Source organism: Ambystoma mexicanum, chromosome 4p (assembly GCF_040938575.1).
Source record: "Ambystoma mexicanum isolate Mex_15411 chromosome 4p, UKY_AmexF1_1, whole genome shotgun sequence".
Lineage (NCBI taxonomy): Eukaryota > Metazoa > Chordata > Amphibia > Caudata > Ambystomatidae > Ambystoma > Ambystoma mexicanum.
Genome location: NC_090927.1, coordinates 256,263,154 through 256,287,755, shown reverse-complemented (window position 1 = coordinate 256,287,755; position 24,602 = coordinate 256,263,154). Strand labels below are relative to the sequence as shown.

At 47.3% G+C, this 24,602-nt stretch overlaps 1 protein-coding gene across 5 annotated transcripts in view; it reads right to left on the bottom strand.

Annotated features, from left to right (window-relative positions):
• Positions 1-24,602, bottom strand: part of MMUT (methylmalonyl-CoA mutase) — a 641,762-nt gene that overhangs the window by 187,438 nt on the left and 429,722 nt on the right. For all 5 annotated transcript variants that reach the window (XM_069605779.1, XM_069605780.1, XM_069605782.1 and 2 more), the window contains one exon: positions 9,001-9,132. In XM_069605779.1, the coding sequence (XP_069461880.1) occupies positions 9,001-9,132 (132 nt within the window). The remainder of the gene's footprint in view (positions 1-9,000; positions 9,133-24,602) is intronic.

The following is a 24,602-nucleotide window of genomic DNA, read 5'->3' as shown; positions in this document are numbered from 1 at the left end:
CATATGTTGAGGCTTCCATCCCCATACCCCCCCACCCCCCGAGAGCAGGCAATGGATGAGAACAAGCGACCACAACCAGGCGAGGAGAGAAATGGCCCGGCTGATTGAAAGGACTGGAAAAACTCATATCCTTTATAAAGTTTAACGTCTGAGGGAAGTAAGAGTGGCTCCAACCAATATTTATTAAAGTTGGGGATGAGAGCCTCTGTGGATGGCAGCCATGTGACTGCAACGCGTGACCCTCAGGAGAATTCCACAAGTTATGAGAAATGGGGTACATCATCGTGTTGGGGTTGATGGTGCGGGCGGGTGTGGGGGTGGGGAACGAGAAATGTTTACCCCTGGCACTAGGCCTGGCCTTTTTGGGGGATATTAAGAGTTCAAAATCAGGGAGTTGTGTTGTAGCGGGAGCAGTGCATCGGACGGGGGCACATCGATGCATAAGACAGAAACAAGTCCAGTTATGGCTATGACACAGGCTAACGGGGGACCAAAGATAAAATTATTACCCTGGAATATCCAAGGTGTTAACAAATCAGTAAAAGCCAGGAATATCACAGCTTACGTTACAAGACATAACCCCCAGATACTCATTATACAAAAAAATAACACACGCTCAACAATGCTAACATCAAATTTCTCCCACGATGGGGGCCGCATAGATATTATACGGAATACTCAGCCCAGTCTAGGGGAGTACTCACGTTGATTCATCCAAAGCTGGGTTTCTGATACCTCTCCAGCAAGGTAGACAACCAGGGTAGATACGTATTGGTCTGGAGGGAAGTGGTGGGATGACAGATAGTTATATAATTGACCTTGCATGCACAAAGCTGTCACAGAAAAAGTGTTATACGCAACATTCCCAAAGGGGAATACATTCGGGCAAGAAGAAATTGTAATACAGATACATTTTTCACAGAAGAATGCGACCTACTGGATCAAAGATTCAGATGTCGGGGCTGCTCCCATCAAAACCTGGCAGATGCAAGAAAACAAGCCTGACAGCTAGAGAGATCAACTCTACTCACACCCAAACCCAGAAGACAACATGACAATCCCATGATCAGATTCGTAACGAGATATAACAAAGACAGCTATGCACTCCAAAAATTCTTGACCAAGCACTGGGGACTACTCCGCATGGATGAACATATCAAGCCACAACTAGAAACATATCCTAGTATGTCATACAGCAGAGCACCAACTCTGAGGAACTTGCTGAGCCCCTCCTTCCTTTTGGGAAAAAACATCATAGCACAGGATTGGCTCAGTAAACTTAAACCAATTTGTTTCACGAGATGCGGGACATGCTCAATGTGCAAGTATGCAACCCAGACCAAATGTGCCAAATCTTCAGGCTGCCCAATGTTTAACATCACTGAGCACATCAACTGTAAAAGTAAATTTGTGATATATGCAATAATCTGTGTTTGCAATAAAATATACATAGGCAGGACCATCCGAGAGACACGCTTCAGGATAAGAGAACATATTAACAGCATATATTCACAAGATCCTAAACTACCATTGGCAAACCACTGGCAGAAGAATCATCAAATGGACAACAAGAGTGGCATTAGGTTCATCAGACTCAAGACTGTCCGGTTGGGCCCCAGAGGAGGAGACAGAATCCAAAAACTGAGACAAGAGGAAGCACGTTTGATTTGTCACTTCAGATGCGTTAAAAATGGCCTGAATAAAGATCATGACCTGAATGTTTTTCTGTAACCTCCTATTCTCTCATCTCTCCCTTTTTCTCTCTTTTTTTCCCACCTGGGAACAATGAGCTGATATTCTCTGGGCAACCTCGGCCCAGCACACGATTATGCTACACACACCACGTGTAGGTTCACACCTACCAGTCAGAGATTAGACAAATGCCACTTAGACATTAACCAACTGAGTCGCTTCACCCAACCACCCTCATAAGTGACACCCTTTCCATGGCACTTCGGACCCTCTTCGCGATTTCGGGACCACCATCCCAGCCAGGAAATCATTAACACAGGCTATCTCAACACCTAACCACAATACCCATGGGTCTCCCCATCACACTCCCTTTGATCATCTCCAATTGCTCCCCACAAGGCAATAGGGAAGCTATCAGCTTCCCATAATACACACATACAACGCGAACACTGTAGTGTCCCTCACTGATCCACAACGCATGCGCGGTCCCCAATTCTGATGCGCACGCGCTGGGATCAGCCCAGGGACACTACGCAATCGCGCATGCGCGATTAGCCACCATACGTGACTTTACGTCAACGCGGACCATTCATAATGGCGGCTCCCTGCGCGGTATGGCAGATCAGCACAGCACCGCCCAGGACGCCGGAGAGAACACAGAGGTAAGCCCAACCGCCCGTATTGATAGCATGTGGCTGTATTCCATAGGAACCGGCAGCTAACAACAGCTCCATACGTCGCTATCCTTTTAACCCGGCGGAGAAACACACACGAGCTCTGCAAAATGCACGGTGTGATTTCAATGCCGCATTCGCAACAGCAGACACTGTAACGGCTGGAAACACACAAGAGCTCTTCAAGAAAAGCCCTTGATGTATTTTCCACACCGCCAATGGGATTTGGCCCCAGCCAGCAACACCAGCCTGGGGCACCCTCTAAACAATACACAATCACGTTAAGGGAGAGCCACTGGGCACACCGACTTAATGCCCAGCCGTGCCTCCAAATGGAACTATCCAACCCACTCATCATTCTACTTTCCAATTCTCCCCCCAGGGCCCAACAGGAGCCAGGACTGCCACAAGGACAGTCCTTAATACAACAGAACCCCAATGAGGGCACACAGCAATTAGTACATGGTAAGAGGCAATCCACCTCATCCCTTTTACCAAAGAATTGAATCCAACATTTTGCTGACTTTCTCTCTTCTTCCTCCCCGCTTTTCTTTCAAATTGAAAACCAATTCCTCAATTTCAACACATCAATGTGTTTTGATGTTATGTACTTCTATTTTTCCACATCACTTAAACACCACAAATGAATGTACTACTACTTGTCACCTAATTGTCAAGAACCACATATCACTTGGCACTCTTGAACATTGCTCAGCCTTGAGAAAGACCCTATGGGTCGAAACACGTGTCGGCTGACCAAACTTGCACAAGCAAGTCTCAAACAGTGTTTCTTAAAACACGAATATTTCTTACGAATAAACCACTCAAGAAAACACCAATAAAAAACGAATTTTTTCTTACTAACCGCAGTGTTAGAAATAATTATTTCGGATAATCCAAACAAGATAGCCGCAAGTAAAAAGGCCTTTTTTTCTAGTTATAATTAATACCTATGGCCCCAACGTCGATGACCCGGACTTCTATTGCACGATATTAGATATGTTGATCACATCCGGGGGCAAGGGGGGATTTCAATGCAATACTTTATCTGTCTCTGGACCGCTCTTCGGCGGCTCCCTGGGCACCTACTAGGGCTGCAATGGTCTTGAGACAGATAATGGAACAAACTGACACAATAGATATATGGCGCACATTACATACACAGGAGAAGAGGTTCACCTTTTAGTCATCCGTACACGATGCACATATAGATTATCAGTTCATCCCTCTCGGATGCGGCATCCTGCTGTGAGATACATCCCTGCACCCTCTCAGACCACTCCCCAGTAACACTTACCTTTACTTTAGGTGACACGGCACCACCAACTAGACGATGGAGAATGCCCTCTGCAATACTTAGAGACTCTCACGTCTGTGAGGCACTCCACATCAAAATCGAAGAATTCTCTGAAGTGAATGAAGGGTCAGTTAGCAGCTACGCTACTCTCTGGGAGGCGTTCAAAGTCTGGGTCTGAGGGGCCATTTTAGCTAAGTCCACCGGGCTACTGGAATCTGTTAGGAGGGAACTAAGCGTCGCCGAAACAACTGGATATGCTTCGAATTGAATACAGTACCACGCACAACAAGGAAACTTTATCCGATATACACACAACGCTGAACAAATTCAATAAACTAGCAGAGAGGGAAGTCCTACACATGACCACTCCAGCCCGAGCCCGCAGATATGGGGAAAGCAATAAAGCAGGCAAGTTCTTGACCAATATGCTAAGAGCTGAGAGACACCATACCCTCATCCCTAGCATTCAGACAACTCAAGGGACAATAGTGTATCAAGAGCAGAATATCAACACCACATTTGTAGACTTCTATTCCTCCCTGTATTCCAACCACGATATGAAATAAAGAGAACAACCAACTAGGTACCTGGACGAACTAGATCTCCCAACCCTGACACCTGAAACACGCAGTATGCTGGATGTGTCCATCACACTTGAGGAAATCACCGCGATAAAGGCGTTAACCTCAGGCAGAGCTCCTGTCATGGATGGCCTGGGAGCTGAACTATACAAAGAATTCCATGACAAATTGGCCCCCCGTGCTGCTGAGGGTTCGGGAGGAGGCAATGGACTGTGGCACTCTCCCTCAATCCATGCACGAGGCAGTGATCAGTCCTTCTTAACCCTTGTCGCCCAGCACAGGACATGGCCTCCTACAGGCCCCTTTCCCTGATAAACACTGACGCAAAGATCTTTGCCAAAGTACTTGCCATTAGGCTTCTACCGTATATGCCCATTCTTGTACACCCTGACCAAGCCGGTTTTATCCCTACTCAATCTACGTCTTTGAACATAAGAAGCCGGTTTGGGGTGATGGCAGAGATCGACCCAGGGGCAAATGCGGCCATCTCAGGACTGGATGCCGAAACGGCCTTTGATTCGGTCTCCTGGTCATACCTATTGCTGGTCCTCGAGCGATTCAGGCTGGGCCAATACTTAAGTGCATCCGCCTGCTGTACAAGAAGCCCACAGCTAGAGTCCTTACCAAGAGCACCATGTCGCCCACATTCATGTTAAACAGAGGCACCCGACAGGGTTGCCCTTTCTGTCCCATCCTGTTTGCACTCACCACAGAATTTATGGCAGAATACATGCAGGAAGAACCATTCCCACAGAGGGCTCAGGATGACAGGGCCCCCGCAGATCATATCCCTATATGCCGATGATACCCTGTTGCATATCCGCAATCCACAGGAGAACCTGGAACCTATCATGGCTGCCATACATACATTCTCAGACTAATCTGGATACAAGATCAATGTATCAAAATCCGAACTGTTCCCATTGACCCCTGGCACCAGCAATTTATCTGGAATAAGCAGGTTTAAACGGGCCCCCGCACAGGTCCGCTACCTGGGAATAATGGTATCCAGGGACAAACGCACACTATTTGCAAAACCACGGGGAACTACTTCAGAAGCTAACCGGCAAATTCCAACTATGGGCTAACCTCCCCTTGTCCTTATGCGGCCGAGTGGCCCTTCTTAAGATGGTAGTACTCCCCAAGCTACCATATTACTTTAATAATATCCCGATCTGGCCCGGAAAGTCCTTTACAAAAAACTCAAGTCACTCGCCACATCCTTTGTGTGGGGCGGGAAGACGACTAGGCTAGGGTGGGCCAAAATGGTGGAACTGTTCTCTTGTGGCGTTATCTCGGACCCCGATTTTGAGCTATATTACTTAACAGCCCAGGCGCAATTTGCAAGACACTGGTTCGACCCAGAGGACACAGCCACTCCTATCTCCTTAGAGAAACATGCGGCTTCCCCCATTGATATACGATCAGTCATCTTTGGATCCAAATATAAAGACACTTGTGCATTTGACCCAGTAAGCACCACCACACAGGTGGTTTAAGATATACAAGAGGATTGGACTAGATACCCCATATGACCCAGAAATCCCTCTATGGAATTTCCCCAATATTGCAACTGCATTTGACAGGGCACTTCAGGAATCATGGGACCCGAACAAACTTTCTAAAATGCGTGACATGTTCCCAGGAGGTACATATTGTGAACCTGGAGACTTCGTTGAGGCGGTGGGAGATGGCCAACTCGTACGCTTTCAATTTCACCGAACGAAGGCTGCATTTGCCGCTAAATGGCCATCATTTCCCTTGGAACCCCCAACTCACGAATGTGTAAGAGCCATGGTGAATACTAGTGGGCAGAGGAAAGGCGTCTCGATGCTATACGCCTTAGTGCAATCGTATTCCACTTCACGCAACACCATCAAGGAGGTTTGGGAAAGGGATTTGGGCATTGACAAACAAAACTTTATGGCTCCGATGCTGCCAACTCACTAGAACTGTGTCCATGAATTCAGGGTTACGACTGATACAATTTAAAATATTAAATCAACTGCACTATACTCCGGCTAAACTAACCAAATTTGGGGATGGCTGTACCGGGAAATGCCTAAAGTGTAATGCATCAAATGCAGATGCATACCACATGTACTGGCCATGCCCACTGATCACGGAATTCTGGGGGGGAAGTTGCAGAACTCCTAGAGGAAATCACGTCAGTCCCAGCATCCCTATCTCCACTAAAATATCTGTTTAGTGACATAAGTATGGTGGCAGAAACCACAAGGCAGCTGTTTAATATCTTATGTGTTAATGCAAAACGATTTATCCGGAAATGCTGGAAGTCCGCAGGGAGACCAGGCCGATCCGATTTTCTTAAAGATTTGTCAATGGTGAATGAGGAACAATTTGTGTTGACTGTCCCCTCAGCTTGTCGACCCAAGGACATATGGACCCCGTTTCGGCTATATCTATGTAATTTGCTACCCGAAGTAGACAGTACGCCCCCAACTTCACCATAATCCATCATGTTTGTTGCCAAAAATGCAAATGTACATTTTGATTGCGTCTGATGTGCTTGTGTGATGTCTATGTATGGCTCCGCTCCAATGTAACTCGCTATGATAAATAAAAGTTAAAAAAATATATTAATAATAACAACAACAACATGGATAATCGGGGATTCCCGTTGCACGTACGTGTCGCCAAATGACACTGCCAACAAGTCTCTTACCAAATAATAGAGGCCCGGCACACTCTCTGCACCCACATGCAAAGAGTAGCTGGCATACAAGAAAGTGACTGGTTCGATTACCTTTTTTCCTGAGCACCATCATGGAAGTGGGCAATAGTGAAACTACTGGTACCAGTGATCGTATTGGTGATTTTCTGCACCTGCCAGATGGGTCTTCAGTGCTGTGCCAAAGCAATGCCTAGCATTGCAATGATGATGGTTTCATGATGATGGTTTCAATCGGAGTACATGGCGCACCTCTCGGTACAAACGACAGCCAAGTACAAAAAGAGGACTCACACATGCCCCGCATGGTTAAGATAGGGCTACAACTACACCCCCTAGGTACGATCACCACACCCCTACCAGACCCTGAGAATTATGATGAACACTGGGTCAATCTTGCAGGAGACGGGGGGATATAAATACCTCACTTGCACCGCAGAGCAGTATGCACAAGCAGGGAAGAGTTTACAGTCTATGTGTAAAGCATGGATGCCCAAGAAGGTAACATGGCCGAATTTGGAAGAGGAGAGGTTGGAAAGGGAGAAGAGAGAAGGAGGAGAGAGAGGGACTCACATGGGAGTTTGTTAATGTGGGATTAACAAAGGGGGGGGGGGAACGTTGGAAGGCAGGGGTGTCCGTCCCACACCCCCCCCCCCAAGAGGTTCCAAATGTGGCAGAGGCCTAAGAGTGTGTTTTGGATGCCTGGGGAGGAAGTGTCAATAGAAGCCACATTATGGGTAGGTCATTAAGCGATTGGGTGTAGATTGGTACAGCCAGAAGTAGTCATGGAACAGAGATGCGCGTGTGAATGCGTGGTTCAGGTTCCAAGCGGGGTAGCAGTTAGAAAGGCCAAACTCGCAGAGATGTATAAACCTCTCAGTCTCTCATACGATTAGCACTTGTAACCCAGAAGGAATGCACCCTGCAAGGCCATGAGGGGGCTGAGAACTCCCTGTGAACGGTTATCCCACGAGGAGGGCACGAGCCTCCGATCTGTACTAGTCTAAACCCTAAGTTATAGTGCTCAGATGGCCCAGACAAGACCACAGCATTCAAAAGGCACCTGCCAGCCCCAGACCATTGACCATAAAAATGTTGGATTGCCAATCAATCAGGAAGATAAGAAAGCAGGGGCAGACTGCTACCACCATTAGGCCATGTGATTTGTGCTGCGAGGTGCCAGGGGGGAGAAAGTAACCTAAAACCAGGGTGGGAAGATTGGGAAGGCATGGATACATCTGGGATTGAGCTGGGGTTTCCCAGTTAGCATGACCTGGAAAGGACCCTCTGCACCCATTTCTGCAGTACCATGTGGACCTGATTTGTGCTTATAATTGCCAATTAGTAGCCCTGTGCCTGATGACGTGCAAAGAAGGACCCCACCTGGAAGAAGGAGGACAGGAGAAGCTGGGACCAATGGCTTGGCATCCCATATGGAGGAGGCAGCATATGTATAAGGTCTCACCAACCAGCCATATTGATTTGTGACCTATGAAGCTGTGTGCCTTACTGTTTTTGCCAGAACACTCCCTGGCAGCAGAGTTCTTTGCTGGCGCGTCTTTGGCTTTTTTATGAAAACAAACCTTGTTCTCCTTGCAAGAGGTGTGCTGGGCCTTTTTCCCTAGTGGGCTGTATTTTTTCTGGTGTGAGTGTTGAGGGGCTTCTCTACATGGGAAACCAAGATGCCGGTTCCCCTGCGCATGCCCACCGCTCCTAACATAGCAGCCTCCATCCGATGTCGGTGTCCCGGCAGGGGCCGCCGCGGAGGACGTACTATGAAGCCCCAGGCCGTCGTGGAGTGTAGACGACACACACTATTGCGCCGCCAGCCCAGGCACAGATGGCAGAATCCACAGTAAGTGGGGGCCATAATACCATGCTGGGGGTACCTACTTAAAGAACAGTTTCACATTACACATATGGTATAGAAATAATGCAGCACACAATGCCATGAATACAAACATGCAGTCCATTTTTGTAAGTATCCACTGTAGTAACGTTTATTGCATTTATTAGTGTTCCGCTGTAGCATATTTATCAGGAAATTCAATCATAGTTCCTTACCTATTGACAGTTAAAGCAATTTCATCGCTTTCTCCAAATTCCTGACGGTATGCACCACTCACCATTCGATCACTTGCTTTGTGCTCACCAAATACCTTTTTCATTGCGTCGGTTATTTCTCCAACGGTACATCTAAAATACAAAACAGTGTGATCATACTTTAAGAACAGCTGTAGGTCAGAAAGTCAACTGGACACATAGTGAAGTTTGTCTCGAAATGTACAGTCTTCAGAACATGACAGTATGACTTAAAACCTGTAATGAGAACCTACTTGAAATTCACAGAGTCCCGCAACAATACTTCAATCTCACAAAAACGTGTCTGGCATGAAAGTGCTGCAATATAAAAATGGAAGTACAATACTACCACTTTAAGGCAGGCAGCCTACTCTGGCATCCCGTGATTCATCACAAGGGGTGCTGACATTCAGTTAATTTTGAAGTAATGGTCAAGGAAGAATCCCGCTAATAATTCTGCCATCTTCAGCCTACATGCCCCCTTGTCAGCGGGACAGATGGATTATGTATGGCTTTCATGAAGTTACCCAAGATGGAGAACTAGGATAGTATGCATGGGATTTAGAAACACAATCGAGCTGGGAAACTAAGGAGCCTGCACATAAGTGCAGGCTCCGTTTAGGTAGCACAGTGAGGTAACACAGCGAGTAGAGCAATCGCTTTGACAACGGTGTAGAGTCTGCCAACGCAGGTTCGAATCCCGGCAAGGTCAAACGCAGCCTTTCATCCATCCGAGGTCGATAAAGGAGCACAACACACCGTAACTATAAATAACGCTCTGATGCCTAAGGGTTTGTAGCACTATATAAATGCAAATTATTATTATTATTATGATAATAAGGGAAGAACTCAGGGGTTACACATCCGGGGCAGGGTAGCTTAGGGAAGTGTAATAGGTAGAGCAGGGGCGGCGGGGAGAGCTCTGGAGGGATGGGGCTGGGGGGGAGTTTGGGTTGAGTGGAACGACAGATGTTCATGGAATATAGGGTCTTTTTACAAATTAATGTTTCCTTCTCCATTCTGGGACCATCAATAATAATTTTAAAAAACAATGAACAGAATAATAGCAGGTCCATTCCAGACATACGAGTGGTAGAAGGGACAGGAAGGAAGAGTCTGGAAGATGAGAGAAAAACAAATAAGATATCGGCCCTTAGCTGTGCATCCAAATCAAGGCAATTGTGAAAACCAACAATATATGGACTGATCTCCTTAAAGCAACAATGCAAATCGAAGATGTTTGGATGTTCTTAGGAAGAGTTGCAGTAGCTACCTTTCCTCTCGTTCAACAAGGTTTAAATGTACCAAAAGAATTGATATACAATAAAAACAAAAATGTGACTAAACATACGTCCTACCCCCTGCCTGACCTCATGTTCTACACAAAAACTTGCAGGGACTCACCTTTCCGTCCAAATCAGAATCTTGATAAGGAGAATACGGCTACAGAGTTTACTGTACTGATTAACGGAGAACAACATATCATCAATTTCATTCCACAAAGACGCACTTGGCACAGTGTCAAGTGCTGTTTTTAAATCTATAAAAACAACATATAAAGGTTGAGTGTGTAAAAATAACCTGAACACTTGATCAACCGTCGAGAGACCCTTTCTAAACCAGATTGTACACATACTAAATTGTTACATTCTCCCAATTCCTCCATGCAAACCAATAAAACTCTACCGTACAATTTGGCAGCTGAGCATATCGCCAAGAACTTGCTGGATCCATGCTATTTCCCTTCTTAAAGAGCAGGATTATACCAGCCCTGCGCCAGCTATCCAGGAATCCACAACAAAGCTTGATCATGTTAAATGACCTTGTTAAAAAAGGAGACCAGATATTAAGTTTGCTTTTGATTAACTTGCCTGGAATCTGGGAATGGGCACTTTGTTAGATTTCTGGCCGATTACTGCCAACTTCCCTACCTCCTCAGGCAATAAGCTGACCCTTTGATTTATCCAGAATCTTTGTAAGAGACAAACAAGGGGACCGCGATTAAAAGGACCTTTTAAACAGACCTTCAAAACATGCATACAGGGTAGATTTTGCACAAAGTAACTAAGCATCGTGCTCTGTTAGTTAGTTCTGCAGCAGTCATTACTTGCCAGAATCTTTGTGTCCCCTTTGCCTTCCAATGGATTTTAGGGTATTTAATCTATTTGCTATGGCCAATTTCTCCTTAAGTGCGGGTATGTTTTCAAAAGACTTTCTAATGGACACTGTTTTATGCTTTTAAGTTACTGACCCCTCCTTGTTGGACTCTTGAAGAGACAGCTTTGCTGCCCAACCTTTTGAATCTACTCTTCTACTGTCCATCCTATGATATATTGTTATATACTGTGATGAATCGGACAATGTCATGAGGGGCGTGGCTTGGACGCCATGTGAAAGGACGTGCCTGAACGGGAGCTCCCGCTGATCCGAACATTATCCGGCTGAATCCGCGCAACGGCCGCTACGATGTGGCATAGACGGTGATGACTGTAAATGCGAAGCTCGGCTGCACATGTGGATGCATTTTCACACGGGATTGTGCAGCGCTTGTGTACTCAGGAGCCGCGAGAAGTTTTGGTGCCGGAGCTTCGCCGGCAGACAAAATGGCTGCCGTCGCCTGATGTTGGGACAAAGGATCGGGGACCGGGATTCTGGAGGCGATTCCCTCAGTTCACGTTCAGCGCGATCCAGCGAGAGCAAGCCTGACTGGAGGTAGCCGAAACTGTGCGGCGACGGGGGGACATAGTGCCCCCAGGCCTGGGGCCTAAGCGAGATCGAAGGGACGCTCCTGATCGAAGATATGTCGAGCAAGCTCCTGAGGGCGAAGAATAAACAGCCCACGCTCGACGAATTTGCCAAGACGTCGCCTGGCACCGAGGGGACCAGGAGCAAAGAGAAGGCCCAGCCCAAGGAGATGGCCACAGGAGGAACGAACCAGGAGGTCCTGGCAGCGATCGCAGATCTGAAGGCGACATGGGAGACCAAACTCCAACTTGCGGTGGCCGAACTGAAAACTGCGATGGAACTACAGGTCGGGGCGGTACAGGAGGACGTGAACCTCCTGAGGCAAGATGTGCGAACCCTGGCCGAGCGCACAGAGACCCTGGAGAAGGAGATGGGCCCGACTGTGGCGGAATGCACCGCGCACAAACGAGAGATCCATGCCCTGGTGCAGAGGGTAGGCAACCTGGAAAGCAGGGCCGAAGAGGCAGAAGGTCGGGCCCGCAGAAACAACATCCGGATTGTGGGCCTACCGGAGGGAGCTGAGGGCCAGAATCCCACAGATTTTATTGAGACCTTGCTGCTGCAGGAGATCACCGGAGGTGCCCTGACGCAGGGATTTGCAGTGGAGAGGGCACATAGGGCCCTGATCAGAAGGCCACCGCCGGGTAATCCGCCCAGGCCCGTGATCGCCAAGATCCTCAACTACAAAGACCGGGAGAAGATTCTGGAACATTTTCGTAAAGGGGGCACCATACGGCGAGGGGAGGCAACCATCACTGCTTACCCCGACTACACTCTACAAGTGCAGCGCAGTCGGATGAACTTTGGGGCGGTCAAAAGGCGCCTGCGGACGGCCGGTTTCAAGTATATGTTACTCTACCCAGCCAAACTTAAGGTCTTCTTCAAGGCTAAGACGCTGTTTTTCGACACCCCTGAGGAGGCCATGGAATGGCTCGATGCGCAGAACTGCCCGCAGGAGCCCGATGAGCAGATGGCGGACGGAGCAGGGAGAGTTAAGTGAAACAGTGGGCCCGGCTGACTTTGAACATTTGGACTGGAATATAGTCTTTGCCACTTTGTGATGGGGATGCACTTTTTAACTGTTTCGAACATGGTCCGCGAGCGCGGATATAGATGTGTAGGGGGCATCCGAGGGCCGTTTTATTCGTACCCCAGTGTGTGTTTAGATTAGTCACTGTGTCGGGTTCTCTACACGGGCTTCCGGAGAGAACCAGACACGGGGATGCCCGAGATCCAGGGATGGAGCTGGGCAGTTGGTTGGGTTAGGGGGGTGGGGGGTGTTAGTTGTTATGTGAGCCTGGGGAAGAAACTGAGAAGGGAAGTAGTCGGGACTGGGGGGAGGCGATCAGACCAGAGGGGGAAGTTGGCGCTACGGATAAATCATGGGAGACCTTAAGGTATTGACATGGAATGTTAGAGGGTTGAATAGCTACCTGAAGCGTAATAAGGTCATGTTGTATTTGAAGAGGCAGAGGATAGACGTGGCCTTGTTACAGGAGACGCATTTGACACGGGATAAACTTGAAATGGTGCGGAGAAAATGGAGGGGGACAGTGGTTGGATCCACATTCTCTGCGTATGCCAGGGGTGTGCTGGTTTGGGTTGCACCACATGTCCCGTTCAAGCTCTTGGGGGAGGTAGTGGAGTCGGACGGGCGGCTGGCCATGGTTCGGGGGATTGTGGAAGGTAGAGTTGTCTGTATCATAAACACTTATGCGCCCAACCAGGACACAGCGACTTACTTTAAGACACTGTGCGCGAGACTCGGTGAAGGGATGGGGAGCACAGTAATCTGGGGTGGAGACTTTAATTGTGTGCTTAACCCCAGGGAGGACAGGTCGGATGACAAAATGGTTAGGCCCAGCCCAGCGGCCAAGGTATTGCAGTCGCTGCTAACTGATCTAGGCCTGGTAGACGTGTGGAGAGCGAGACACCCAGGTGGGAGGCAGTATTCGCACTATTCGGCTCCGCACCAACTTCACACGAGGCTCGACTACTTTTTTGCCACTCCAGACATTCTTACGGAGTGTGAACAGATTGACTACAGGGCGAGGGTCCTCTCGGACCACTCGCCCCTAATCATGCAATGGCGGCTGCGCCCCCCACGTGCACGGATTCCAACATGGCGCCTTCGGGCGGAAGCGCTACGGGATCCGGTATTCAAGGAGGACATGAGGGAGGAGATAGTCGCGTACTTTGAGTCGAACACAGGGAGTGTCAAGTCGGCTGGTACTTTGTGGGAGGCTTTTAAGGTGGTGATGAGGGGAGTTGCTATCGCGAAGTCCAAGGGATTAATGGGCGGAATCCTGACCGACCTGCGAGAGGCCGAGATCGAGCTGGAAAAAGAATTGGAGAAGGGTGGGACGGATATGGAAGTAGTTACTGAGCTGCAGCAGCGGTGCTCTGGGCATTGGGACAGACTTTGTAACCTGAATTATACGAAGTACATTGAGAGGTTGCATGCGGGTGGGGACAAGACAGGCAGGCTCCTCGCTTGGCTATATAAGAGCGAAACCCCTAGAGCTCCGATCCGATCGGTCATCACCGAAGGGGGTGCGGAGATCGACACGCAAGAAGGGGTAAATGGGGCATTCGCAGAATACTACCAAACATTGTATGAAGATCGGGAAGGGGGGAGCCGAGAGGAGATAGATGAAGTACTCGGGGATATAGGCCTGCCCAGAATCAGCGATGAAGAGCGAGAGGAGATGGATGCTCCGATCACTCTGGAAGAGCTCAGAGAGATAGTGCGACAGCTGCCCACTTGCAAGGCCCCGGGGGCGGACGGGTTCCCCAGTGAGTTTTATAAGGCGTATGGGGGGGAGGTGCTCCCACCCATGCTGGACATGTTTAATGAGGCGTTTGAGCTGGGACAGCTACCAGAATCACTCAGGGAAGCGGTCATAGTGCCACTCCCCAAGCACAATACACCGGGACACGGTTGCGGCTCCTATCGACCCTTGTCGATGCTGAACCAGGACAGCAAGATCCTAACAGCTGTCTTGGCGGCTAGAATGAGGAGAGTGATAGGCAAGCTGATTCACCCTGACCAGACGGGCTATGTCCCGGACAGGAACATTACCCACAACCATAGACGCCTACACAGAGTGGTCGAATGGGGATGTAGCAAGGACGGCGAAATGGCGATAGTGGCGCTGGAAGCGGTCAAGGCGTTCGACTCTGTTCGTTGGCCGTGGCTGTTGGCGGCACTGGATCACTTCGGAATGGGGCCAGGGTACAGGAGGTGGGCCGAATTATTATACAGCGCGCCTCTAGCCAGAGTTCGTACGGGGGCAGTAGTGTCGGACAGGTGGCAGTTAGGTAGAGGCACCAGGCAGGGATGTCCTTGGTCCCCAATGTTGTACATCCTGGCCCTTGAGCCCTTGGCAATTTACCTTCGGCAACAGTATGACCCGGTGGGCATAGAGGTGGGGGGGGGAGAGCCATATGATATCCCTGTATGCCGACGATATGCTGTTGTACCTCCAATACCCTGAAGAGAACTTGCAATATGTCTTGGAGGTGATGGAGAGGTTTGCTTGGCTTTCTGGCATAGCGGTCAACCCTCGGAAATCCACTCTGTTCCCGCTGGGCGGCTATGTGGGGATACCGGCTGAAAGGTTGCCAGTATTGCGGATCCCATGGGCGACAAGCACCTTTCGGTACCTTGGCATAGACGTATACCACACGACCGGGGAGGAACACAGGCACAATACTGAATTGGCAGTGGGGAGGATTGAGAAGTGCATGAGGTTTTGGGAGAAACTACCCTTAGCGATGATGGGCCGGGGTGCTATGCTTAAGATGGTCGTGCTACCTAGGCTGCTGCATTATTTCAATAACATTCCATACATGATACCCAAGGGGTTTTTTGCTAGACTACATAGGGTATGTAGAGATTTCTTATGGCAGGGCACGCGTAACAGGGTCGCATTGTGGAAATTGCAGAATGCTTATGAGAAAGGCGGTGTGAGGCTGCCGAACTTTGAGGCCTACTACGTGGCAGCGCAGCTGCAGTACGTGGCCAAGTGGCTTTCGGACGACGAAACCCCGGAACACAGACTGTTGGGAAAGGACTGCTCCCCCTTCTACCTGCGAGAGATTATTTGGGTATCCAGCACTTGGATGAGGGGGCGTCCTAAGATGCTAGCGTTGGGCAGGAACATGTGGCGAAGAGCCTGCCGGATGATGGGGGATCCCCTGCCGTGCATGCCGCAGCTGCCGCTGGTGGCCTTGGCAAGGGAAGACGGACAGCTTGGGGCCATCCTGCGAACATACTGGGAGTCAGTGGGGCTGGTCACTTTGGGTGACATTTGGCAGGATGGGGCCTTGGCGGAGTTCGCAGATCTAGAGGCGAGGGCGGGGCTGCACACAGGGCAATACATGACGTTCCATAGAGTGATCAGGGAGGTCCGGAGCACTTGGCCCGAGACCGTATTGGCTGACGAGCCGGATGCGACGCTGGGCATGAGGTCTCCAGGCTGTACGATATGCTGATGGCAAAGGTTGGGAAGGATTTGGGGTACCTGAGGTTGGAATGGGAAACAGAGATGGGGGCCCCGATGGCGGATGGGCAGTGGGAGCGCGCCCTGGGGTACCACAAAAAAGTATCGAGGAATGCCAGGTTTAAACAGATACAACTATATATCACGCATAGGGCATACATGACCCCCCTGAGAATTTCCAGATTTCGAGACACTGGGCGCCAGGCGTGTCCCAAGTGTAACACAGAGAACGCTGATATGATTCACATGTTCTGGGCCTGCCCTGTGATTGCAACCTACTGGAGTGAAGTAGCGCAGAAGCTGGCAGGGAGGGGCATTGTACTTAAGATAGATTCGGCCTGGGCCTGTTTGCTTGGAGGGTACCCCAGGGCGCGCAAGCTTCGGCACGTGGAGAAGCTTAAAGATTTGGCTTATGTACTCGCCAAAAGCAGAATAGCCATGGGATGGAAGAATTGTCAGAGGCCACGGGTGGAGATATGGTGGCGTGACCTCCAGAAATGGGCTGCCGCCGAGACGACAGCATGGTGGGAGGCCAGCAGGGCGGGAGGGGAGGAAGAGGTGAGCTCCCTCACGGCATGGAAGGTGCTAGTGGCTGAACTGTTTAGTACGGGGTCGACCTCGGCTGGATCTGAGAGCGACGGAACCCCACCACACGGAACGGAAAATGATGGTGGACACCCTACAGGCTCATAGGGGGGAGGGAAGGGGATTGTTAAGTTAATTCTGTTCTGTTTTTTCTTTCTTTTCTTTTTCATATCTGTTGTTTGGCCTTTGTTGTGGCTTGATGTGTTCTATTTATGTTCTGTTGCACTGTGTGGTCGTTATAAAATAAAATACATTTAAAAAAAAAAAAAATGAATCGGACAATGTCATCACTCGTTTCCCGGGGGTAACGTCTCCCCGTCTATATATGATGGAGAACCACATTGGGCGAGGTGACCCTCGAGGTAGGGTTGGTGTGGAGGGGGGGATTGGGGGGGGGGGGGGAGTAACATGGCATCATCGGATGAAGGCACATAACCGCCCTTTCCCTTTTAGGGATGGTCCCTCTGTGTCTCAAGCTTTTATGGCTTATTGTAAATGTTCCCTCCCACTGCGAAGAAAACCTGCTAAGACCTCTCCCAGTATCATGTAGAAAGAAAACCTTGGAATGCACAACATTTCCATATATATAAGAATACTAAGAAGAAGAGGCTGAAGGGAGCAATGCAGATCTGCGATGCAGAGAACTACAAAACGCTATCTAGTAGATATGAGCGCTTGACAGGTGGCAGGAGATTTAAAAGGTGGAACCGGAATGAACACAGTGAAACCTACCTAGGGAAGCTGCTTCCGCTCAAGGTCGATTGAGGGACTGCTGAGCCAGTGTGGAGGAGTATGTGGTGTTAAGTATTCCAGCACTTTTAAGCAATAATAGCATTTTAAGCAATGTTGGTTTTTTATGCCTTGAAACAGGTCTATGCCAAAAATATGAGGAAGTGCTGTTTTTCACTAGAGAGTATGTATGTTCAGCTGCGCAACGGCCTATGCTATTAAGTGGTTTCAAATACGGAAATCCGATTCCGGGCACAAAATGTCCGATTAGTGGCTACTAATATGGGCATTGCTTCCGGCGCTTTAGGATGTTAGGATGGCTATCTTAAAATGGTGGCTTCCGCATCCTGTGGGACATGTATGGTGCCTGCCAAATATGGAGACACGGCTGTACAAAGGTTACATTCGAGCAGCTTATTTTAACATAGTTAAATAAAGGGGTTATGTGCGAACATCTGAGTAAGCTTGGCTGGCTTTCAGCCAGGACAGAAAGACAAACTTGGCAAGAAATCGTGACTTGGCTGGATTCCAGCCAGGACAGATTGTGTTGGCCCAAACCCAGCCAGGACATCTTCACGAAATTGGCTGCTGCCCAAGCAGGGTGAGTCATCCAGCGATCCTTGCGGGGGAATATAAATAAGCTGTGCTTGTGCTAGAAAGTTAAGACGCTGAGGACGGAGATGACAGGTCGGCGTGTGTGTGGTTCACCGCAGCACGATTAACTGGGACAGATGTCAAGCCAAAGCATAGCGCTTGGAATGAAAATGGTTATGATGGAGATGCTTTTACCTTATGCAATTATGCTATGCACTGTGATTGAAGCTAAGAAATGAAATACTGCAAAACAAGGCTTGTTGGTTTTATATGCATATCATAATAATTTCAGCTTATTTCTATACCAGTTTTATTCATGATAATGAGCTTCTTATACAGAAGAATAAATAACCTATGAAAATAAACACGAGTGAGTATGTGTATAATGTAATTATGCTATACTTTGAAACTAAGTGCCCACATTAAATAAATCCTGTCTAGCCAACTTATGCAGTGCTCTGCAAACAATAGATGGTCGCAGTTTTAAGCAGAGATTTCCGATGAGCATGCTATTCTAAGAACTGTGGTATCGTTCTCAGCTTTCCACTAAGACTACTAGTGTTGGGTGGGGCTCTGTATTCACGACCCTAGCTGTGTGAAAACGTGACAAGTGGGGCCTTGGGTCAAAGTTAACCCTTGGAGCTCAAGGGATAATATACAAATATAATACCTCCCTTTTGGAGACTGAAGAGGCGGCAAAAGGGTTGTTAACCGTAACAGTGAAAAAGAGGATCTTCTAAAAGACATTAGAAAGATTTAAATACTGCAGCCATAGCTGCCTATATAGATGTTGCCATACCACCTGTCTGCCGAACAGCTGTGAATCGCTGGCTCAATGAAGGAGTAGTAAGGAAAGTTAATAAAAATATTACTGTGGTAGTAGGACAACCAGGAGGACTGCCAGGAGAAACTCTCTTCACTGTTAATGTTGGAACTCTCTCCCTACACATCTGCGCACTTACAAGACCTTCCTAAACTTCAGGACCAACATAAAAAAATGGCTAGTGTCAAATGACTGTTGGCTGCTTCACCTATTGCTGTCTGCTGCCTGAACACTGACTGATTCTGCCATGTACAGCTGCCACGCTTGTGGCTTGTTTCTGCATGTCAACTATTGTATTTATTTTACTGATTGTTGCTGTCACTATATGTAACCCAAGACTTGTACCCTTTTGTAATGCGCCCAGATACCCTCAGGTCAGGGGCACAATATAAATAAAAAACAAACATGAAAACACCCGGGGCTAGAGTAGGAAACGTATTTGATACATTAAGAATACACAAATACTTGGATACAATAGAATATAGGCCTTATGTATTTTCAGAGCTAGCCTTGTAACACATAGACCATCTGAATTGGTTTGGAGGCAATTTGCTGTATCCCGACAGCTTATCCAGACACGGCCCGCTGATACATGCAGGAATATCACTCCAAACAGAGAGGGACCATATGACCGAGATCAGTACAGGCTGCTGGCCACACATTTTGAAAATGTACGTAATCAGGTTTTGGAAAATGCCATGCAAATACCAGTGGGTGCACAACCTCCAGGGGTTTAGCCACCGGATGGGAGGAATACAATTTGAGACACTAAAACCCTTGCTAGGACAGGTTCATAGGGAAGTGGGGGATTTACTCAAATGGTATTCAGAAAGAATAGGGCAACTACAAACTGCATTTCCACAGTTCACAGCTCGGCCGAGGGCTCTAACAATGGTACTCCAAGCAGGTTGTACTCCTCCGTTAGAAAGCTGTGAAAGCTGGATGTCAGTCTACAGCTGGCTATACATACAGCTAATAGGTACTCCATCCATAACAGCCCTGAATACTATACTGAAGGACACTATAAACTCACAAGGAGCGGCAGCAGCTATGAACTTAGGACTGTCAATTTTAGGCGGCAACTACCAGATGGTAGAGAGAATAATAATGGCCCTACTTTAGAGGAGAGTCTGCCAGGTTAGAGATTAATAATAGGCTTGCCTTTCTCACCCTTCAGCAGAAACAGGAACAATTTGGGGACATAGTGACTGCGGTATACAGGTCAATTGTCATGGACTGTCCTTGGAGGTACAGGCATAGATGTAAGTACTCCTAAAATGGTTTCCTTTGTTCCATCTTGATGGTCTAGTCTTCCTCCAATATGGCCGCCTATACCATAATACTGTTCTCAGAACGCTTCCTCCCTGCGTTGTATCCGTCCTATGGTGAAACGCTGCCAGTTCCTGTCTAACAGCGTTCTAGCATTACCCTTTGCTTATTCCCCTGCCGCTTTTTTCATTCCCTCTGCTGTACTGCGGTAATCCTGCATGCTCGGGTGCATTTTTCTTCTTGAAGTAACGGCTCACGTTGTGCTGCTATTCTTTTTACACCTTCCTACCTCCGTTTTCTTGCTGTCCCTTCCGCATCTCTTCTGTCACTTGTCTTCTGACTACTTTCACTCGTGCGTCCTGCACGATTGCTCATTTTTCTTATGGTGTTCTATTCTGTTTTTGCCGTCTGCCGGCTCTCATATTCTCTTGTATTGCTCCTTACCCGTTGTCTGATTAGGACCCCTTACTCAGTGGCTTCCGTTTCGGTCCATGGTCAACCTAATTTCCTCCAAGATTCTTTCTATTGTTTGCCTTACGGCATCTACCTTTACTTAAAGCCTTCTCCTAGTTACGCCTATTGCGTACTTGACCTGCTAGTCTTACTGCGCCTTTCTTCCTTAGCGTTTCCCTCCTTCCTCTTCTTTTAGGGTTTCCCCTGTATTTCCTTTTGTTGTGGCAAACCCTCCTGCAGTATGTTTATGCTGTGTTGACTGATGACTGTACGTTCAGCATAAGTTTTCCGACCTTACGCAAGCATCTCCCTTCAACTGCTGGTACTGAACAGACACTTGTTGATCTCCCTTTGGATTTGGTTAGCTGATCATCGTGTGTAGTGTATCCAGCTGAAGACTTACAGCTTAAGGAAAACGGATTGCATCAACTCCACAGCCATCCAGGGTTTTTTGTGCTAAAGGCTTTTTCCCTGATTGGGAGCTTGCTCCGTTGGGGTCCTCTAGACCTGGATTCCTCTGCGGTCAAGGTGGCCACCGAGGGAGATTGCCCCTACCCACACCATAAGGAGAAGAAGACCAAGGAGCAGAAGAAAGCACTACGGAAGAAAAATTCAGAGACTCAGGAAAGCTCCATCAAAGACCAAGGTGAGGAGGAGTTTTGGGAATTATCCCCAGGGGTTGACATCAATAGGTAGAGACCACCTGGTAAGGAAACCCGGGAAGGTGTAAAAAAGGAAACCAAAGATACACAGCCTGAAAAGGGGAATACTCCCAGAGGTTGATCTGATGGGGGCCGTTGAAGGAACTCACTTCCTCAAAGGAAAGGGAAATATAGGTCCAACCTAAGCCCAGTAGAAGAGGACAGGGGAGACAACAGGAAAAGATCTTCTGATGGTAATCAATCCCATCAGGAGACACCAAGGTATCAAGCTACTTGGGGAATGAATAAGTATTATAGTAATCGTCAGAATAGCTATGACTTTAGAGATAAGACAAAGCTAAAGCCACCTCAAAAGGTATGGGGTTAGTGAGGCTAGTTCTTCTCATCCACAGACAGATATCGCAAGCCTTGCAACCCAAGAAAGACCAGAGAGCTGATAAGAAGAAAAAGAAGCAGGTTGCAGTGCTAAAAGACAGTGATGGAAAAACCACAGACACACATGATAATGCCAGAAACAAAGAGGGTAACTGACTGGATTGAAGTCCTATTGGACTTCGGCTCAAATTTCCATTATAAAGACCATCCATAGAGATATATTGACTTGTATTGAAACTTATAAGCTAACTGAAATAACTACACAAACAGGGCAAGTACTAGAGGACAATGATGTCCATCTAGTGACAATCCAACTGGAAGGTGAAGAACCTAAAGAAATTGAAGCATTGTTCTGGGACAATCTACACATAAGACAAGGGGGGGGGGTCTTCTGACACCACAGGATTGCCCACCACCCTATGTTAGGGAGGCTCCTAGAAGTGAGGAAGTAATTGAACCTGTCTTTTCAGGAGAAGTAGATAGGGATGTAGCAAAGAAATATGCAGCCACATGGGCAGTGCTGGGGGCAGTGCAAATGTATAAAATCCATGTAGGGTATGATATTAAGTGTCCAACGCATACCATTCCAATACATTCAGAGCCCAAGCCTAAAAGGCAATATCCCACTCCACTACCTGCTGTACCACATATTCAGAAAACCATAACTCAACTGGTGGATCAAGGGGTTATAATTGAACAAGCAAGCCCTTATAATACTTCAGTGCTATCAGTGATTAAGCCAGATCACACTTACCATCTGGTCTTAGACTATAGAGAATTGAATGCACATGCACGTACTGATGCAGTACAGAGCCTTCACAGTTCTGGGCACTTAAACAATATTCTGAGAAACAAGTAAAAACAGTGCTTGATTTAGGTAGGAAATGTATTCTTTGCACAGCAATTAGCACCTGAAAGCTATAAGTACACGGCTTTCACTCACTGTGGAAAGCATTTTCAGATGACACTGCTAATGCAAGGGTACAAAAACAGTCCAGGAATATTTTCCAGTAGGATACAAATCTTTTAGCAGACATAGCAAATTGCTGGCAATATGTTGATGACATGTACTGTACAGATGATGATTTGGAAGAGCACCTTGACAGAGTAGACAAGATAGTGCGTACTCTAGCATCCAAGGGACACATATTCAATTTAAGGAAGTCCTTAATAGCACATCGAGAGGTTACATTTTTAGGTTTTACACTTGCTGATAAAGGAAGAGGGGTTTCACCCAATTTCTTAGAGAAATGTGAAAAACCTGCACGGTCCCAGTAGCTTGAAACAACTACAGGCTATATTAGGATTTTTAAATTATGGGCGTACATATGTGCCAAACTATGCAGAATTAATCAAATCACTATATGCACTATTGAGACCCAATTTCCATCCATTAAACTGGAAGTCAGAACATGCTAATATTTTAAATCATGTATATACACTCCTGACTCAGACAGGTCCACTGCAGGACAGGAACCCAGAAAAAGACTTCAAGGTTTCGTTGATGCCAGGAAAAAATGCTTTTGCATACACTATGTGTAACATAGGGGATGATAGGCCCATAGCCTACAGGTCTCACATATACACTATTCCAGAGCAGAAGTTTGCGCTTGAAGAAAGGATTCTAGCGGCAGTGCAGATAATACTCCAGAAAGAGCGCTCAGCACCAATTGCACAAGGAGCTCTTTTTCATTTCTTACTTTCAAATTGTCCATGGCTATAGTAGCATGTTTTCTGCCTTATTCATGTGTATGCGGTTTGGGCTAATATTTGCTCAACAGCATATCAGGCAATTCTTCATTGACACGACTTACTCCGCTGCACCCATCATCCAGGAAGCCACCCCATTATACTTACCACTGTAGGGGGCAGCCAAGAGCAGCGTTCTTTTAATTGCGGTTAACAATTGACCTTCCCTACCAGGTACTCCTTGTTTAACGCAGTATTCCTTTTGGGTTCATTTGTGTTCCAATTGTCTCCCCCCTCTTGACTAGCTGCAGTTCCTTTTTGCGGTCAGATTCCAGCTCATTGACCCTTCTTTTTCATCCTGCATGTGAATGGCAATTCATATGAGGTCAGTTTTGTTCACTACACTAAGCATGCCCTCCTCCTTGGGAGTGACTCAGTTTCCTTATGGCCACTTTATTCTTCCTGCTGTTTGTGGGTTCTCATGGTGTTCCTTAACTTTTGCTCTTTTGCACACTTCTCAGGGTCGGCTTCCCTGCCTCTTGTTTCCCAAATAAAACTATGCTACTGGGGTCGTTTTTTGACTTCTTATTACTTCCCCAGCACAAATGTTTAGCTTTAGTGGTCTGTAACAGGTGGCACATGGTGGTTACAAACATTTTTAATTGTTGGGTTCATTTTATAAGATGGGGCACTGCCGCACATTTATGCAGTTATGCTCTTCTCTTGCAGCCTTTCGCCTTGTATCTCCTGATGAAGACGTTGTTCAATATACATTCCACGTCGAAACCGGTTGAGTTTACTCCTCAGGGGTGTGATCTATACAACATATTTCTTCTCAGATCCACCCTTGCGATAGATTGTTTTTAATTGGTTCTATTGTTGATTGTTAATCAATTTCTAAATATTAAAATAACCAGATAGGATGTGAGGAATGTTTATTCCACCCCCGATTGTTAATCAATTTTGTCATTTTTAGCTATTGTTGGTTGGTTGAATGCTGCACTATGAATGGTTGTTGTGAGGGACTAATTTTAGCCATGTGTTATGTTTACCCATGTTGTCGTGTTATGTGATATAATGATGTTTTCTAAAGTAGTGTCATTAATTGACTTTTTTTGAATATTCTCTGTATCATGGCGAATAAAATTTGATATA